General features: G+C 35.6%; 1 protein-coding gene across 1 annotated transcript; it reads right to left on the minus strand.

Annotated features, from left to right (window-relative positions):
* Positions 1-1309: 1309 nt before the first annotated feature.
* On the minus strand, positions 1310-2176 carry LOC110894214. The gene is made up of 2 exons (XM_022141407.2): positions 1820-2176; positions 1310-1711 (listed from the first exon to the last, which is right to left on the minus strand). The coding sequence occupies exons 1-2, from the start codon at positions 2071-2073 to the stop codon at positions 1489-1491; spliced, it is 477 nt and encodes a 158-aa protein (XP_021997099.1). The 5' UTR covers positions 2074-2176; the 3' UTR covers positions 1310-1488.
* Between the last annotated feature and the right edge of the window lie 19079 nt (positions 2177-21255).

A 21255-nucleotide genomic window follows, 5' to 3' on the forward strand; every position in this document is an offset into this window, starting at 1 on the left:
ATGACCAAAATAGGCATCACTAAAAATTTAGAAAGTTGGTGCATTAAAAAGTTCCTTATTTTTAAAGGTTAAAATAGTCATTTTTTCCCTAAAAGCTTGTAGCTCCTTCTAAACGCTACTAGTAGTAGCGTTCAACCAAAAGCTTCAAGCTCCTAACCTAAAAGCTTAAAGCTCCTTTAATCAAACAAGACTTTTTATTGAGTATGAGCTTTTTCTTAAAAGCTTAAAGCTAGAAGCTCCTAAAAGCTCCATGGCAAACATACCCATAAACTTACAACTTATTTAAAAACAAGCATAGGTGGTATAAATTATGAGTAGTATTCACCTTTGTTGGCTCCAACCCAAGATCTATAACCCAATACAAAGAAACAAAGATGAAAAGAAATTGGAAATCTGGAAGAAAAAAACAATTGACCCAAACAAAACCCTTCAGTTACTTCTGTAAATGCATACAAAAAAATAACCCTACGTACCATTCTATTTAAACTAATTTAATCCTAAACCTACCATAATTTAGACCTAAAACTAGGAATTTAAAACATGCAAAAACAAAAGATAAAAACATTTCGGGTTAAGGATGAATACAAAGTTTACATTCAGATGTTGGGAACTGATCATTAATTTAAGTGATGTCAATGAAGAATCAGAAATCTTGAAACCAATTGTAGTGGAGGATTATAGTACAAGAGATTTAACGAAATGAGACTGAAAAGAAAGAAAATATTAATAGTGTAACAAAGTGGCATACTTTGGTCCAAATTTTGCAACTTTAGCGCGATCAATGGCGGACCTAAGAATTATTTTTTGATGGTGCCAACGAGGGGTTTAACCAAATTTTCAACGAGTGCGATCGGAATTTTTTACCCTATAAAATACACTAATTTCTTTTTAAAGAGGTGTTGGTATTTTTATTTTCACATCTACGAGTGTTCTATACTATTCAATGCAGACGATAATATCTTTCCCGATCGTCCATATAAACGAGGTTTTCGATGAAAGTTGGTTCTGTTTAACAGTTTTGGTTCCAAAATCAATATAATCTTAGAATATCATGAGATCCAAGGACACAAGTTCTTCCAGTCAAACAAATTACACTTTCAACAGTCAACAGATTACTCTCCTTCTCATGGAAGGTTTACCATTGAAAAGAAGATCATTAAATAACAGCTGGTCAAATTTTATATTTTCATCAAAAAATTGATACAATTCAAGTTTGAATATGTTAGTGTTTATGTATACAATTCAACTTAAGATATGTTATTCTCATTTATTTATTTATTTATTTATTTATTTATTTGCAGAACAATGATGCTAAACAACTAACCATGTGTCATAACACATATATATACATTGAATCTCTTTACAGGCATTTGATTATAATAATATAATCTCTTATAAGCTTTATCTTATGAACTCTGCTATAAACATATCTCCCAAAATTGCAAAAGCTTTTACTACTAATAAACCATCAAGATTTCCCAAAAAAATTTAAATACCATCAGTTGTTTTGTTGACCAGAGTTGACCTAGCAAAGCTTCTTTGCTTAAAAGAAGATGAAAACTTCTTTGAAATGATCTTGCTATGAGAGTTCATCTTCCTCATTTTACTTTGTGGATTCTTTATTTTTTTGGGAAGATCTTCTATGCTCATCACCCTTGCAAGAGATGTAAATGATTCTGATTTCCCATGATAGAACTTTGATAACCCTCTTCTGTAATTAATTCAAGAAAAAAAAAAAAACATTTTAGTATCAAGATTATTGATTCAAAATCATGTAAAACTCAAAAAAAAAAAAAAAAGTGAAATACAAGAAACTTACTTGATTGGTAGTTGTGTCATAAGGTCTGATAGATCAAGTACAGATGAGCCATTTGAATTAAGTGAAGAAGAAGAAGAAGATGAAGCATCATCTTGTGTATCAAATGAAGAACATGAAGAAAGTGATGATGATCCATTTGATATTGTTGAAGTTTCTTCAATGGATTCTTGATTTGATTTTGCAATGAAACCCCATGTGTTTTGATGATGATCATCTTGCAAGATTTGTGTTTTCTGTTGATTCATTGTTTCCATCAAAAGATTAATGAAGAAAGTTTCAATCTTGTGGCTTTATGTGAGTGAATAGTCAGTCAATAAGGGAAGTTGTTGTTTGAGGAAATATGAGTTTGGAAGGTTATATGAAGGAGTGTATATGTATATATGTATACAGTCAGCTTGGCCACGTGGCAGGCATATGTTGGTTCCAGTGAATAGGGTTTAGTACCTTATCAATTCTATCCACTTGCCCTCATGCTATTAATGGATATGGATGAAAAAAATAACAATAAAATATATGATTATCCTAGGAACCCTTTTTTGATAATTCAATGCCCTTTTTTTTCAAATTGAGTTGGCATCAAGAAACAACAAAGTATATCTAATCAATTAGCGTATGACTTTTATTAGCATTTAAAGAAAAACCTTTGTTGTAAACAAGATGGGTATATTGCCGACAACCAAACAACTATGTAAATTGTTTTTTTAATCATCTTACTTTTATTTTTTTTAATGGCAATTTTTTTATATTTTATTGTCTATGAAACTTAAACTCAAGACCTTTCCTTTTAATGGTGTTTAAAATGGACCACCACGTAATTAACGTTTTACTTATATCTAATCGGTTCGATCAAATGGAAATTTTAGATATTAAAACTTTGAAAAAAACTAACTCATCATGGAAACTTTTAGGCAGAGGGAGTGAATTTGCCAAAAGGCCATCGGCATGGATTGGAAGGTGAGATTAGCACCACTTGCCAAAGTGGCGGTATGACACTTACCGATTTCAATCGGTATTTGAGGGTGAGATTTCCTTTACAATTTGCGGCAACGGGGTTCAAAATTTAAGATCTTACCCTCCTTATCAATTCAAAAGTCAACCTCTATCCTTTCCAACCCAGTGAAAATATGCCATCTATGACATAAAATCGGTACCAATCTAGTTTTGTGCCCCCCCCCCCCCAAAATATATATATATATATATATATATATATATATATATATATATATATATATATATATTGTTTAACTCAAAATATGTGATTTCGTGTTCTACTAGGATTTTTCTGCCAAAAAATTAGATACAACTTGCTACCCATAAATTATGTATTACATGCATGGTTATACAAATAGCATATCATATAATCTTCTATTATACATTTCAACCCTACAATACACCTAACACCTAAAATAAGTAAAATCGGAAAGTTAATACAAATCATCAAATCTTATCTCCATAATTCATGTATACAAAAAGATATAAGCTAAAACACACACACACAATATAAATAAATATATATAAACTAGGGTTAACACCCGCCCGCGTTGCGGCGCGGGTACATCGTAAACATGAAATGAATTAGTCCAAACGTTATATGATGCATTAACCATATGAAAATACATATTTCGACGTATCCAGTTGAATTCAGTGTAACCTGTATAAGCATTGTGATTGGATCAAACGTAAAGTAAATGGAATTCATATCGAACAATCATAACGTATTATATGTGACTCAACTCATACATAGAAAACGTAACGGGTATGAAGGAAAATACGCACATGTAATCGAAAGGGATTAATTAGAGCTTTCGGAAAAATGGGAGAAAAAGAAACCATAATTTGACTCAACTCGGTTCGAAGAAAACTTTACGAAACATATATAAAATAAACACGAAAACATATTATATTTGACCTGAATCATTTCTCAAAAAAGTTTACGTCGAAACGTAGAACAACTTGAATTTATACCAAAACGTACATAAAAATATGCACTTAAAAATTGTTTCTTTAAACAAAAACGTATTATATTTTACCTAACTCGTCTATAAAAAAAGTTTACGTCGGAATGTAGAACAAATCATATTTATACATACTCGTACATAAATATGCACGTAAAAAAATAGTTTTTAAGTAAAGGAAATATAGGGGTAAACCGAAACAAAATATTAGTAAAAAAATTAATAGGTTAAAAACGTTCGTAAAACCGTGCCAAGTAGCACCAATGCCACAACGACATCGACTCTCAACATCGTAAAAATAAAATAGATAAAATGGTAAAAATTAAACTGAACGAAAAGGAGACTACAATCGTTGAACCACGTACACCCGTTACAGTGTCTTGATGCGAAGAAATTAACCAGAAACGTAAAACGTACAAAATAATAACTTAGTCAATCTAGGACCCGCCCATTGCGGGGAAGTTTTCAAAAGGGAAAAAATGGACGCGTTGCGACGGGTCTGTCAAATATGAAAAAATAGAGCAAAAACGTTGAACAAAAACGTTGAACTTCACATGCTTGCTATGACATGTTAACTCAAAAAATTTAGAACGAAACGTAAAACGAGAAACTTGCGAAAGATAATAATAAAGTGTTGTGTTAAATTACAAAAGATGGAAAACTTTGAGTTAAAAGTGAAAATTCAAATGGATTAAAATGTAAAAGAAAAAGCTTTAAGGTTGAAAGTGAAAAATCAAGTTTTTTCAAATGGGTTAAAATGTAAAAGGAAAAACTTGAAGGTTGAAAGTGAAAAATCAATTTTTTTTTTTTGAAACACTCCTTAAGCATGGAGTACAAGTGTTGATACACTAAAAAGTTGCTAATTAATATATGGAATAATAATAGGCAAAAGATCAAATACAAATAATCTTAACATACTAAACATACAAATTGAAGGAAAACCCAAAAAGACAAGGTGGCATTTTTGTAATTACCACCAACTATCAAAGTTACAACCAAAAATACCTAAAAAAACACAAATTTTTTTTTTAACATTTTTTATTAAAAAATCGCTACGTTTCGTTAGCAAAAAAAAAAAAAAAAAAATTTTTTTGCTGCTACTAAAAGTAGCGATTTTTTAATAAAAAATGTTAAAAAAATAAAATAAATAATTTGTATGTTTTTTTTTATTTTTTTAGATTTTTTTAGGTTTTTTGGGGGGTTTAGTTTTTAGCATTTTAGCTTGGGTGGGGTGGGGGGGGGGAGGGGGGTTAGGTTTTTTTTAGGTTTTTGGGGGTGGGGGGGGGGGGGTTTAGGTTTTTTTAGGTTTTTGGGGGGTGGGGGTGGGGGGTAGGTTTTTTTAGGTTTTTGGGGGGTGGGGGGTTTAGGTTTTTTTTTGGGGTGGGGGGAGTGATTAGGTTTTTTTAGGTATATTTGTAGAGTAACTTTGATAGTTATTGATAATTACAAAAATGCCACCTTGTCTTTTTGAGTTTTCCTTCAATTTGTATGTTTAGTATGTTAAGATTATTTGTACAAGAACTTTACCCAATAATAATAATATAATATAATATCCGTATATAATAATATAATAGTTTGACGGATATGTTTTTAGTTGGATGTAAGAGAAGGTTGGGTCACTATCGTTGAGTTCCAACGGGCGGGAGAGGATATGACTAAGCGAAAAGTGTGGCGATGATAATGGAGGATGAGTGGATAAACCTCCTCCACTTCCTTTTTCTTTTTCTATTTCTTTTTCTTTTTTCATGCCGTCCTCGTATCATATTCCATGCATATCCTCTCGTCTCCTTTTGCCGTCCTTTTATACATACAATATATACATGTATATCTTATTAAATCATGTACCAATAGCTTTTTATTATTAAACTAACATGAATTGTCAGAAATTCATTTCAAGTTGATATGTCTGAAAATATAAAAATTATTCTAAAGTTGAATGGTTTCACTTTCACCTGCAAGTATATTCAAATCGATACTTGTCCTTTATTCAAGCTTAATTTTATGCTATTCCTATTATAACTTTCTGAAAAAAAAAAACCAATACATCCAAGGGCGGACCTAAGCATAGCCCAGGGTGGGCGGGCGCACCCCCGGGAAAAAAAAATTTAGTGCTAAGTTCCGTCGAAAATCCCGTCCGCACCCCTTGGAATTTTTCGTTCGCACCCCATGGAATTTTCTGTCCGCATCTCTTGGACTTTTCGTCCGCACCCCTTAGGTAAAAAGTGTTATCAATTTATATTTTAAAAATATTCTTTAGTAAACTCCTATTTTATAAAAAATACTACCTAAATTATTTTACTTTTAATACCTGAATAACTAAACCCAAATACCCAATACATTTAACTAGCCCACTACTAAGTCTTAGCCTAATAAACAAACCCAACAAATCAACAATATTTCAAACGAAAATAAAATAAACAAGCCCAAAACCGTTACATATTCTATCCTGCTCTCTTTATCGTCCTTGCACGCCAGCGATCAGAACATCAACAGGGACAACAGTGAATAGTCAGCAGCCGCATACCACCGTAATCAGCCACGGGTAAATTTCTTTGTTATTTTTGATGATTTTTGGTTGATATTATCCACCTCCAACGGCCTATTATAGCCGCATACTAACCATAATAGACATGTGCTTCGTTTTGTTTTCATTATGTTATGGTGGGTTATATAAATTAAGTTCTTTTGTTTTACATGACCCGACTCGACCCGAACCGACCTGATACGAACCGATTTTTTATTTATATACCTTGGGGCCTAAAATTTTTAAAAAAAGTTACGCACCCCCATGGAAAAATTCCTGGGTCCGCCACTGAATACATCATATAACAAAATCAATTTTTAACTAAAAAAAACTTCAGAAGTTGTATTGTAGCTTGTTATATGCTTGTCACAATTTTCTATTTAAATATTAGTTATATATTAAAAGCTTTTTGGAATAACTATGGTTTATACCGTAATCATCCTCGTTTATGGGTTGCAAGTTGTATCTAATTAAAGCAATTCGTATATTCTTCTTTTTTCTCTTTTATCTTTTAGGATTTTCTAACCTTATTAATGTTTATAATTGTATATAACTAGTTGATGCCCCGCCTGCGTTGCGGGACGATGACCGAATAATGAGCAAGTGTTAGGCAGCTCATTGACACGAAAAACAATTAAATCGAGTCAACCAATAAAAACAAAACACTTTTATAGTTTTGAAAAAAAAAAACTAACTAAAACAATAGCAATATTTTAATTTTTAACTGAGGGAAAGTTGTATTTTTTGACTGGGGTAAAATCGTAATTTGCCAAAAGTTAAAGTAATGGCAGTACTGTAAATTTGAACCAGGGGCAAAGTTGTAAATTTTCACAGGGGCAAATTCGTAATTTTGAACTTGGGGTAACAGCGTAATATAAATTTGAACTAAGGGCACAATCGTACATTTAAGCTGGATGCAAAAGCACAATTTTATTTTGAACCGAGGGCAAAATCGTAATTTTGAGTTGGGGGCAAAAACATAATTTTATTTTGAATACTGGGGAAAAAACGTAATTTTGTATTTAGGGCGAAATCACAATTTTTTAAGCAGGGAAAAATCACATTTTTGAAAAGAGAGCAAAATCGTAATTTTTAGTTGGGGGCAAAAACAGATTTTTATTTTGAACTGGGGGCTAAAAGGTAATTCTAAGTTGAGGGCAAAACCACAATTTTATTTTGAATGAAGGGAAAAATCGTAATTTTAAGCTAGGGACAAAATCGTAATTTTATTTTGAGCTGGAGAAAAACCGTAATTTTAAAGAGGGGCAAAAACGTAATTTTAGAATGGATATAAAATAATAAACTGGTTGGTCCAATGGGGGAGTGTCAGGAAAAGTCGAAATTTTGAATTGAGGGCAAGATCGTAATTTTGAGATGGGGACAAAAAGCGTAATTTTATTTTGAGTTGGGGGCTAAAACGTAATTTTAAAATGAATATAAAATATTAAGCGTGTTGGTCCAATGGGGGAGTGCCAGACAGCTGCCTGTCACTATTCCCCTAACTTGGTAAATGTATATATAAGTAAATGTGTAGGGAGTGGTTAGACACTTGAAAGTGATAAATTTCAAAATCAACCAATGAGACTTTGTCATGTCATTCAATGAAAGTTGTTTAAACTATTCACAAAAGTGTTGGCAATGGTTAGACACTTAATGAATTGGTAAACTATTTAAAGAAAAAAGAAAAAGGTGTGATTGGTTGATATGACATGGACCCACCACACACACACCCTCTCTCTCCTTCCCAGCTTCCCTCCCTTCACCGCTTCGACAACCCATCACCATTTGGTAAACCTTTGAGTGGTAAAATTATGTTGACGGTTTTGTTCCCAATTGGTAAACTAAGTTTACCGCATGAAACCGCACTCGCTCCATATCCCCTTATAGCTTAATAAAAACTTATCTAACAACTTGTTCAGACCAGTTATTTAGGGAGTCATGGAAAAGCTGTTTATAAATTGATTTGAAAATAAAAGAAGTACCAAGTATTTTAATAAGCAATTACAAACGCCTATCAGTTAAAAGTTTATTCTAACATTGATGTGCGTGAAGCGTGTTATATTTTAGGTATATATTTGAAGTCTTTTTTTACACTTTTTAGCCAAGTTTTAAATTTATAAAACATGATATTTACTAACACTAAACACACATATGGGCAAGTGCACCCATCGTGGACGTAGTATAGTGTTGGTAAGATACCGAGGTCGTCCAAGGACACAAGAGCTTTTAGTACCGGTTTATCCTCAACGTCTAATCAAATCAAAATGTTAGAAAAAGGTTTTAAACTAAGAAAATAAAACTAACTAAAATGCTGAAAAATAAAATAAAAGTAAAAACAGATAGACAAGATGAATCACTTGGATCCGACTCGTGTGTAGTGTAACCTTTGATTATTTTCGCACTTTTGCACTTGTTTAAGAGATTATCTTAGTTATTGTAGTAGGCCCCTCTTTTGAAGGCGACGTTACCCTCAACCCAGTAGTTTGAGTCAGTAAGGATACAATCCTAAAGGGTCGGATTATTGAAAGATAATTAATTAAGTTATTAATGCATAATGTGGTAGGCCCCTCTTTTGAAGGCGAAGTTACCCTCAGCTAAGTAGTCTGAGTCAGCAGAGATACAGTCCTAAGTAGCTGGGTTAAAGTTTTAATAGTAGTTTAACTTATGAGGGGATCAAAGAGTTTGGACCCCCGCCATCCAATACCTTTGGGTATTGAAGGAGGTCCTACTAAATTTGACTCAGGTCCTTTGCAAGATTTATACACTGAACAATGGCAAGACTCTTACCAAACCGTTCCCTTAACCCCCGACCAGGTAGCCAACATACCTCCATATAGACCGTGGAGATATGAATGGTGAAAATCTTTTATTTTATATAGACAGTAAAATAATGCCAAGACACCACGGACAAACGATAAGGAAGAATCACCTTCAACATAAGAAACTAGTAATTAAAGTCATTAATACAAAACCAATTAAAAAGTGCAAAAGATTAAAAATAAAAAGTATTACATTAAACACTTGTCTTCACCAAGTGATGTAAGAGACTTAGGCAAACATGGCCTTTGATTGTCAAGAACTCTTACGATCAATCTTGGATCCCGAGACGACTCACACACTCTATGATAGACAATGGATGATGGTGGTGGATGATGGTGTTGTGATGGTGGTGGGTGGTGGGTGAAGTGTGAGAGAGGTGGTGTGCCAAGGGATGAGTTGCAAGAGCTCCAAACATTCCTATTTATAGGTTGAACAAAAGCTCGGGCACGGCCCCGTGTCCGCTGGGCACGGCCCCGTGTCCATCTGACTCTCTCTCTTCATTAATTGTAATTCGCAATTACAATAAATGTGCCTGCAGGAAGTTGACCACGCCCCCGTGTCCGCTGGGCACGGCCCCGTGGTGGGCAACAGAAGCTTTTATGAGTTTGTCTTTTCTGCTGGAACTTGGGCACGACCCCGTGCTCACTGGGCACGGGGCGTGTTCAGTCTTCTGTTTTCTTTGTTTTGCTTGGGAAGATGCTGTCGGGAGGTCGGGCATATCACTTTTGTTCCTTTTCTTGTATTTATGTTAGATTTTGTTGTCTTTTTGCTTGTTTTGTTATTTTGAGCTCATTTAATCCTGAAAATACAAAAGAAAGACAAAAGCACACTTTTTTCCAATATTAGTACTAAAAAATGTTAGTTTTAAGCCACGATTAATGTAATTTATATGTTTCATTTTGTGCACATCAAACATATATAAATTAACTAATGTTAAATTGAAGCCAGCTTTGACAAGGAAAAATTAATTAATAGCATTTCTACCTTTTTATTATATTCATTGTCGGGTTGATTTTCAACTTTTTTATAGAATCAACTTTGGTTAAATAGTTAAAGAACCGTATAATACACACGTATATAATATCTAGTAGGTAAGGGTAAGGAAGAGAGTGAGATGTACGGGTTTATGCGTTAGATCTAAATAAAATTTATAAGTGCTTATATGTTAGTTTTTTTTTAACGTCCCATTTGCGGTATGCACATATAATGTATATATATGTGGACGCTTGAGGGGCAAAAGTGAAAGTGCGCTAATTTTAACGTTGTTTTACTAATTTCGTGAAAATAATGTTAAAAGAGGGGGATGGTTGATCATACATCATGTGGTGGCGTTGATAGCCAAAAGACCATGGAGTACATGCACTAATTGGCATTTGTCTTAATTGTCGAGTATTGTGCCTTATGTCGAAGGCTTGATACAAAACTACCATCGAGCCGTGGGTCTCACTGGAAGCAGCCTCTATTCCTACGGAGTAGAGGTAACGCTGTCTACATCTTACTCTCCTCAGACCATATCTTAGCTTTGCTATTGGTGGAATTTACTGAGTATGATAATGATGATTATATGTTGTTTTTATTTAAAATAATATCGATCATGTAATTAAGATGTGATATATATTTATTGGATAGGGATCCTGTACATTAATCCAGAAATGTGAGAAGTGTAATAAGTGTATTATAACACTATATAACACCATATAAACACTGTATAACACTATGTAACACCATATAACACCATACAACACCATAGAACACTATGTAACAATATATAACACTATACCTCTATCATAGACATGCTATCAAACAAAATATAGTGTTATATGGTGTTATACGGTGTTATACGGTGTTATATAATGTTATAATACACTTCTCACACTTCTGGATTAATATACAGGATCCTCTACCTATATTTATATATGAATAATAGTATTTATTCTATTATTTTGTCTAGAATAGAATGGCAACCCCATTTTGATTTTAATACAAGTGGATGGTCAGCCAAGGTGGCCCTCATTGGTGAATTTGCAACCAAAACACGTTAGTCGTTCTTATCATCTATTTCAATTGGGTCGGGTTCCCTAACTACAAGAAATGTCCCCATTTGTCCAACCTTTGGCTTTTGTGTAAACTACAAGCATGCTTGTTTTTGGTCCCAACTCACTCTGATTCATCACAACTCTTGTTTTTCGTCCCAACTCACTCTGATTCATCACAACTCGGTCATTAGCTGAATTTCACCAACTTTTTTTAGCGACAACTTTTATTAAAGGGATTTTTACATATATACAGTGACGGAGCTTGATTAAAAGTTTCGAGGGGGCCGGAAAGTTATGTGATCCAATTTATATATTGTATAAATATTTAGGAAAAATAATTGGGGGGGGGGGGAGGGGGAGGGGGGATCCTTTATAATTTTTAAAATTTTCGAACGAAAAATAGAAAATTTTACACTTCTAACCAAAACATTTGGGAGAGGGGGGGGGGGGGGGGAGGGGGAGTGCACCCCCGGGTTTCCACTAAGGTCCTCCCCTGCATATATCCCCCTATTTAAACCCCAAATATATATAAAATTTATATATATTAATGTGTTTTATGTGTCTTTCGAATTGTGTTTTAATGAGGTTATAGGATGTGATGAAAGTGGAGAATACATCAGATATGTTGGTTAGGGGATAGGTCCAATAAAAATTGGTGTAATTATCAAGAAATAATATATAGTATTGGTGTCCTTCCGTGCCCAAAATTAGAAAGGTCAAAAGATCACTATGAATAATGTAAAAAAGTAAAATTCATTGAATCATCAAAAGATAATCTAATATGTTTACCAAAAACACTAAGATTGACAAAAAAAAAATAGATAAATGTTCCACAATTAATTAAACTAGAGTTTTTAAATGGATGCAATAAACGAGATCTGGATGACCGAGACATTGGTGCCATGTGTCTTGAGTGAGAGCAATGAAAGCGGTAGAAGTATCTTGGAGACTTGTGTTATATCAAACTAGTAGATAACACCCGCGCTTTGCGGCGGGTATGTTTTTATGTTAACAGGATATTACCTGTGTTACATAACGATAATTGGTAAAGAAATAATGTACTAAATATAAAAGGCTGAAAGTTGTAGCGGGTTAATTCAATTGTTTTCCTGTTTTGAGACATATTTCCTGCCTGATCCGTTACAAAGCTAAATGATTTGCCTCCGAGAGTTGAGCGGGGATCCTTCTACCATCCTTTTGGTTTTGTTAAGGCTCCCGTTGGCTGGAGCAAAGCCGAGCCACATGTAACAACTCTCACTAAAATTAATACTTAGGATGGTAATTATCCAATAAGGAAACCCTAATTAAGACACCCAAGTAATTCTGCATAAACCCTAAAATTTCCAGAACAATCGGAATCAGGATCAGGGCCCCTAAAACTCAAGGGGGGGGGGGTAAAACCTAGCCAACGATTATCTAAATAATTCGTTGTCCAATTTGAATTTCGCAAAACAGTTGAGTCAGCAAGGCTAGTCCCGAACCCAGCTAGCCTATAAATAGATTGCTTCCCTTACGGACCGTAAGGGATATGGCTTACGGTTCGTAAGCATGTCAAATTTTGTGTATAAATAGCAGACATTGGCAATTGAAATCTGGCTTTTGTACGACGAAGAAATTCGTTACATGCACTGAGTTACGTCCTGTCCATTATCAAAACACACACACATCTCAAAACGCTGCCGCAATCAGGGTAATAACTCGATCGCTATTACGATTCAACGTCCGATCGATTATAACTATCCAACGATTGTTTGAGTGCTGCTCAAATTGAGCTGATACTTTGTTATTCGTCGTGATTTCAACTTGAATATTTGAGTGCTGTTCGAATTCGGACTATGCTCTGTTATTCGTTGTGAATCCGTTGAATTACTAAAGTATTGCACTTTGTTGATCGTTGTGAGGGTTTAATCTCGTGAATTGTCGTAACTGCTGTATTAGTTACTAACCCGTTTGTGTGTGCATTGTTGTTAAATTAGGTTAAATCAAAGGCTAATCAGTAGGCTTATACTTTGCTCGTTAAATCTGCAATGTGAGTCATTCTCTTTTTATCAAATATGCTTTACAAAACTCCAAACTATTTTAAGTTATAATTACAGGGATTAAGTCTTTGTAATCACCAAATTACAGCTGGTATGTGGGGTTTTGTATACATTACTTGTTAATCCATCACCATTGGACAACGAGATAGCCAAGGGGTGATATGACCATAGTCACAGACTCTATTGGACAACGAGATAGCCAATAGGTGGTCGAGTGACAAATACCATGGGTAGTTGGTTTGATATCAGAAGCATTGTAATCGCTCTTAATACTGTAAATTATAACAACCATATTGTTTTCTGTAAAATGAATGATTCACTCAGTATTTCGACGCTGACAAAACCTTTTTCAAACATGTTTCAGGTGATCTGTTGTGATCCAAGAAAAGTGCCGTGAAGCACTACAAGCTTAGAGAAGTGGCTCAATGTGAATAAATAAAGAAACATGTTTTGAGAAATAAAGATTTCCTTGTGAAATCATCTTATTGTAAATTATGGGATTTTATCCCTAAACTTTATGTAATATATTAAACGGGCATTTGTAATATTAAAAGATCCTGTATTAAAAGACTTCCGCTGTCACCTAAAATAAATACCACGGGATTCCTGTCTCGCGGCTCTTGAACCGGGTCAAACCGGGGCCGAGGGCCGTGACAGGAAGAGGTGGTATCAGAGCCACTGATTTAAGCCTATTACTGATTTAAATAAATTAAGTATTTAACAAAATACTTAATTCTATTAATTACCATTCTGTGATTATGTGTTTTATTAACTGGTTATTTGTTAGCTACAGTATGGGTAAACAAAAGCTTTCTGCTATCTACCACAAATTAGACACTGCACCCAAAGAAAAAGGAACTTCCTCAAAATATCCCGTAAATATGGACGAGGGAATATTTGTCCGAAAAGCCCAATTTGAAAAGCCACTTTCTCCCAGTAAAAGAAACTCGATACTTAGGAAAAGTCGGGAAAAAGGAAAGAAAACCCAATCCAAGAAACTAAGGTTCAATCCAGAAATCCAGGAATTAGACAATAGTCCACCTTGGGAAGATAAATTAGACGAAAAATGGGCAATCTTTATATGCTAGCTACCGTAGCCGAAAATGCAAACCTCTAAACCACTAATAAGCATAGTCTAGCAGAAAATTACTACCCAGTAAATAAATAAATCCTCGTATGTCTCTTTCTTGTTGTCCTTTGTACAAATTAGTATGCAATAAAACTTTAATATTTATTTGTAAAACTTTATTCCAAAGTTTTAACTTAGCATTTTTGTGCATTTTGCATATATGCTATGCAGCATGAATGAGATATCGGAAGCATTCCAGAATCTCAACCTCTACCCAGTACCAATTGAAGTCTCCCACGACTTTACTGGTTATATTGCTGACATAGAGATACCCCTGGAATTCCAAGCTCCACCGCTGGAAAAAGCAAAACCTAAAAAGAGAAAAAGATATGTAGGATGGAGGAAAGTGCGCAGGAGGAAGCCAGCCACTAGGAGACTTCCCAAAATAGAAAACCCTATAGACAAAGGAAAAGGAATCGAGACCAGAGAGAGTTCTAAACCAGCAGAGATAGAAACTAGAGAAAATTTGAAACAAAAGGGAATAGAGATTGGAGAGAGCTCTAAACAACCCAAAGAAATCACGTTTCAAGACGAAATAGACCGTCTACTGGCAAATTGTGAGGTCATAAGCCCTATCCACAATAATCTGTACCCTTATCCGGCCACAATCCAACTTCCAGTGAATCTGGAACCAGTTATTCCAGACCCTCTAATCCACACTCGACCTTTAGGCGAAATGGAAGAATGGTGGACAAATGACTGGCAATTTCAAACCATGATCAATAGTCCTTATACCTTCCTTCCTCAATTTGATCCAGAACCTATCCCCAATCCTCCAATGAGCAATGAAAACTTAGCCGAACTTCGACAGTTCGGAGAAGAGTTGATAGGTACAGGGAATAGGATCAGGGAGATGGGGGAACAACTTTCCTGGAAGTACGACGAAAGGGAGCGTCGTTACTAGAACGGCCGGTTAACAAACAGAATAGTGGAGTCGGGGAAATATGTTGTATAATAGCATTAGTAGTAAAATAGAATTCTTTAAAATAGGAAATAAAACCTTGTAAGATAAACAGTGTGTATGGATGCATATATAATCTATAAAACAAAATAGAAGTCGAGAAATCGACAATTTTGGCTATAGATATGTCATGATAAGATTCTGTGATTACGTGCAATTGTTTTATTACATTATCAATTACTTGACACTAATAAAGTTTATATCTATAAAAATCATCAGATGGAAAACGCTAATAATGAGCCAGTTAATGAAGAGAATCAATCTGAGCAAAACCAGGAAAACCAGTATATGACTAGACAAGATATTGAAAATATCATTACTCAAGGGATAGCCAATGCTATTCCAACAATCATGGCTGCTGCTCGGAAACCTGTGGAATCGCAACAAATCATTCCTAGTAAACGTACTCAGGAAGACAATTTTAGCCATAGTGTAAATGGAGGAGGCAATCATGACAATCATGATAATGATCCACGACAAGCCCCACTCCCTAAGAAAATGAAAGCTGCAACGCCTGGTTGCCCTTACAAGGAATTTCTTGCTTGCAAACCCGCAAAATTTGCAGGTAATGAAGGGGCAACTGCAACACTGCGTTGGTTAGAGAAAACCGAAGCAGTAATTGCAATAAGCAAATGTGCCGAAGAAGATCAGGTCATGTATGCTTCAAATTTGTTTAAAGAAGGGACACTAGAATGGTGGAATACAGTATTACAAGCAAAAGGAAGAAGAATAGCTTATGCTATGAGCTGGGAAGAATTTAAGAGTCTTGTAGAAAGAAAATTCTGTCCCGAATATGAAAAAGATCAAATGGCAAATAAGTTCCTAAATCATCGTATGACGGGAGTAGATTGTCGCAGTTATACTTCGACATTCTTTGAATACGCTAGAGTGGTACCAACACTGGCCTCGCCAGAACCGGTACTCATTTCCCGTTACATTTGGGGACTAATTAGTGAAATCCGTAACATCGTTAAAGCTGCGAGACCTCGCACTATTGACGATGCGGTAGAGTTAGCTAATACCCTAACGGATGAACTGGTGCGCAAAAGAGAAGAAGATCGAAAGAAGGATTTGGCTCAAAAGATTACCCAAGGATTTCGTGTGGGTAATAATAATAATAAGTTCAAGAAGAGAGGAATGAGGAAATCCGCAAATCCGCCTTTTTGCAGAAATTGCAAAAAGAATCATTTTGGAAGATGCAATGTGACCTGTAACTTTTGCAAAATGGTGGGACATCGAGAAGAAGATTGTAGGAAAAAGACCAGAATCTGCTATAACTGCGGAGAAACCGCACATTTTAGACCAGAATGTCCTAAGCTGGTTAAACCAACAGACAACAGAGCTAAAACGACCGATGGAACTACTAAGAAGAATGCACGAGCATTCCAGCTGACCACTCAAGAAGCCGAACTCATCCCAGATGTGATAGCTGGTACGTTCCTAGTTCACGACGTGTTTGCAAAAGTATTATTTGACTCTGGTGCAAACAAAAGTTTTATTAATATTTCATTCTGCAAAGCTCTTAAATTACCCTTAACCACCCTTAGGCAGATTTTTACGGTCGAAACCGCAGAAGGGAATTATGTTAACATAGATAAAGTTTTGCAAGAAGGAAAAATAGAACTATTAGGCTATAAGTTTTCTGCAAACCTGTTACCTATGAAATTAGCCGGATTCGATGTGGAATTAGGAATGGATTGGTTAGTAGCCAACCATGCTCGAATCCTATGTGATAAGAATTCCGTAGAAATTCGTACCCCCACAGGGGAGGTAATTTTAATTACAGGGGATAGACCTCGAAAGCCACTGAAATTCATCTCAGTAATGAAATTGGCTAGTTATTCGAGAAAACAAGAAATGGTTATATGATTTCCATAATCATTAACGCTAAAAGTAAGGAACTTCAGGACATCCCTGTAGTCTCAGAATACCCAGATGTTTTTCCAGAAGAATTACCCGGTTTACCACCCGATAGAAAGGTAGAGTTTAGAATTCATTTAATTCCGGGTACTACACCAATAGCTAAAGCACCTTATCGATTAGCACCCACCGAAATGCTAGAATTGAAAAAACAATTAGATGAATTACTGAGCAAAGGATTTATACAACCTAGTTCATCCCCTTGGGGAGCACCAGTGTTGTTTGTGAAAAAGAAAGATAGATCGATGCGAATGTGTATTGATTATAGAGAGCTGAATAAAGTTACAATTAAGAATCGATACCCATTACCTAGGATCGACGATCTTTTTGATCAACTCCAAGGCGCTAGGTATTTTTCTAAGATAGACCTAAGATCCGGATATCACCAGCTGAAAGTACAAGAAGAGGACATACCTAAAACTGCTTTCAGAACTAGGTATGGTCATTATGAGTTTACAGTCATGCCCTTTGGATTAACGAATGCCCCAGCAGCATTTATGGACATGATGAATCGAATCTGTAAACCATACTTGGATAAATTTGTGGTCGTTTTCATCGACGATATACTTATTTACTCCAAAAGTCAAAAGGAACATTGTGAGCATCTACATGTACTCTTAACTTTGTTAAGAAAAGAAAAGCTTTATGCTAAATTCTCAAAGTGTGAATTTTGGCTGCAAGAAGTGCAATTCTTAGGTCATGTGGTAAATCACGAAGGAATTCATGTAGATCCTGCTAAGATAAAAGCAATCACCGAATGGAAGGTCCCGCAAACAGCTATGGAAATCAGAAGTTTTCTAGGCTTAGCTGGATACTACAGAAGATTTATTAAGGATTTCTCTAAGATAGTTGTACCCTTGACTAAGTTGACCTGTAAAACCGTTAAATTTGAATGGGGATCTAGACAAGAAGAAGCTTTTAAGATTTTAAAACACCGATTGACGAATGCTCCAATTTTAGCTTTACCCGAGGGAACAGAAGATTTCGAAATATATTGTGATGCCTCAAAGTTAGGATTTGGATGTGTGTTAATGCAACGCAAGAAGGTAATTGCGTATGCCTCTAGGCAATTGAAAAAGCATGAAGAGAATTATACGACTCATGACTTAGAATTAGGAGCCATAATTTTTGCCCTTAAAATCTGGAGACATTATCTGTATGGAAGTAAGTTTACTATTTATACAGACCATAAAAGTTTAAGGTACATATTTGGGCAAAAAGAGTTAAATATGCAAAGGAGGTGGATGGAAATCCTAAGCGATTACGACTGTGATATTCAATATCACGAAGGAAAGGCGAACGTAGTCGCAGATGCCTTAAGTCGTAAATATCATGAGAAGCAAAAGCGAGTCCGTGCTCTTAGATTAAATCTACAAGTAGATTTAATGGAGCAATTGAAGAAAATTCAGGAAACAGCAATCAAGGACGATACTGAAGGAATGAAAGGTTACATTAAAGAACTAGAACAAGGAAATGATTCAATTTGGAAATTCCACAAGAAACGAATTTGGGTACCTAAGCAAGGAGAATTAAGAAATAAAATTTTAGAAGAAGCTCATAAATCTAGGTATACTGTACATCCAGGAAATAATAAGATGTACCAAGATTTAAGGAATAATTTCTGGTGGATAGGAATGAAAAAGGATATAGCCGAATACGTATCTAAGTGTCTAACCTGTTCACAAGTTAAGGCCGAACATCAGAAACCTTCAGGACTACTACAACAATTGGAAATGCCTGTATGGAAATGGGAACTCATAACAATGGATTTTGTAACTAAGTTACCCAAAACCAGAAAAGGTAATGATGCGATTTGGGTAATTGTGGACCGATTAACCAAATCAGCTCATTTCTTACCCATGAAAGAAACCTTTAGCATGGAAAGATTGACCAAGTTGTACGTAGATGAAGTGGTATCCTTACATGGAGTTCCACTCTCCATTGTATCAGATAGGGATAGCCGTTTCACTTCCCATTTCTGGACTAGTTTCCAGAAAGCAATGGGAACCCGACTAAATCTGAGCACTGCATATCATCCACAAACAGACGGACAAAGTGAAAGGACAATACAAACTTTGGAAGATATGCTCCGAGCATGTGTAATAGATTTTGGTGGAAATTGGGATAGCCACCTACCTTTAATTGAATTCTCCTATAGCAATAGTTATCATTCAAGCATTGAAACTGCTCCATTCGAGGCGCTGTATGGACGCAAGTGCAGAACCCCAGTTTGTTGGACAGAGATAGGAGAAAATCAATTATCAGGTCCTGAGATTGTACAAGAAACTACTGATAAGATAACTCAGATCAAGGAAAGACTGAAAACGGCTCGAGTTCGTCAGAAGAGCTATGCAGACAATCGCCGCAAGCCATTAGAATTTCAAGTCGGAGACAAAGTACTACTGAGAGTTTCTCCTTGGAAAGGAATAGTGCGATTCGGTAAGAAAGGAAAACTGAGTCCAAGATACGTAGGACCCTTTCCAGTAATCCAACGAATAGGACCAGCTGCTTATCGTCTACAACTACCAGAAGAATTAGCGGGAGTACATGATGTATTTCATGTATCCAATCTCAAGAAATGTTTATCAGACGAATCCCTAGTAGTACCTCTTCAAGATGTGGAGGTAAACGAAAAGCTGGAATTCGTAGAAAAACCATTACAGATGATACGCGGTTGAAAACCGGTGCTTGTTATTGTTTAACTTAACGTTTTTACGTAAGTTTTAGTTTCGAATAGCCTACTTTTAATCAAGAATGTGTTTTGCAGGTTTGATGGAGTTTAAGGAGCTTTTTGGGAGCTTTACAGGTCATCGGGTCAAAAACCGGAGCACCGGGATGTGTTACGGATCAACTGGAAGTGCAAGGAACGAAAAATGGAAAGTGGGTTTTTAGGAGGCCGTCGGCGACGGGGTCCAGGCCGTCGGCGACGCCCCCTGTATAACCCCGTAGGCTGAGTTTGCCCGTATCCAGGTGGTTAGGCCGTCGGCCAAATACAGAATTTTGGGGGCCCGTCGGCGACGGGGTCAGACCCGTCGGCGACGGCCTGTAGAAATCGGAAACGGGAATTTTGGCCAATGGAGGTTTATTTCGATTTCTATTGGTTCTAACTCATTCAATTGGGGAGTTACAACTTAATTGGAGTTTGAAAACACAACTTGGAGCCATTATTCATTCATCATCTCATCACCAATCCATCATCCATCACTTCTACATCCGGAATCAAGAACAAAGGCACCATCATCTTCTTGATTCCAAACCCTAGTCCATCATCATCACAACCATTCTATCACCTTCAATCCATCCATCACCACCAACCGTTTCCAAACCCTAATCATTCCACCATCCATCCTCAAGCTCCAAGATGATCCAATTGAAGTCTTGTGCATCCGTTGATTGTACCGTTTACACCATGAGCGGCTAATTTCTTGGAGGTTTCACCCCGGTGTAGACTTTTGTAAGATTTAGGGTTTACTATGTTTTGTTGATTGTTTTGTGACAACTTGAATTGCGTTTGAATCTTAGACAATTGTCCTACGTTGGTATTGAATTTGCAAATTGTCGAGTGAATGATTAAATTTGACTTTGTGAAATGAATGCACGTATTTATGCTTTGTCTTTTGGTAGGATTTGTTAGTCCAAAGTAACGAAGTGTATCATGGTCCGTTGTTTACAACGTTGATAGCGATTGACACCTAAGCTTTGTGATTGCGACCCGTTAACGAACTATTTCAAGTAAAGCTAATTAAAATACATAGTAACCCTAGGTCTTGCAATTGTTGAAACCGGGTGTGAGCCTTGTTTTATTATTATTGTTTAAACAATCATTTTCACTTCTTGCAATTAGTAGTTAATTTTAGTTAATCGTTTTAGTAATTTCAACTCACATCTTTCAATCAAACCAAAATATTCAAAAACAAGTTAGCAAGCTTCATAAAAGTGACAACTATTCATAATTCAATCAAATCCGCACACAAACCACATACTCTTCGTGGTTCGACCCCTTGCTACCACTAGCTATTTGTTAAGGGTAATTAGGGTATATAAATATTATC

Source organism: Helianthus annuus, chromosome 12 (assembly GCF_002127325.2).
Source record: "Helianthus annuus cultivar XRQ/B chromosome 12, HanXRQr2.0-SUNRISE, whole genome shotgun sequence".
Classification (NCBI taxonomy): domain Eukaryota; kingdom Viridiplantae; phylum Streptophyta; class Magnoliopsida; order Asterales; family Asteraceae; genus Helianthus; species Helianthus annuus.

What these genes read in the sequence shown, in the direction of transcription:
- LOC110894214 (XM_022141407.2), bottom strand. Translation starts at nt 2,073, where the DNA reads ATGGAAACAATGAATCAACAGAAAACACAAATCTTGCAAGATGATCAT. An exon ending in ATGACACAACTACCAATCAA is followed by an intron (nt 1,712 to 1,819) that starts GTAAGTTTCTTG and finishes AATTAATTACAG; the next exon opens with AAGAGGGTTATCAAAGTTCT.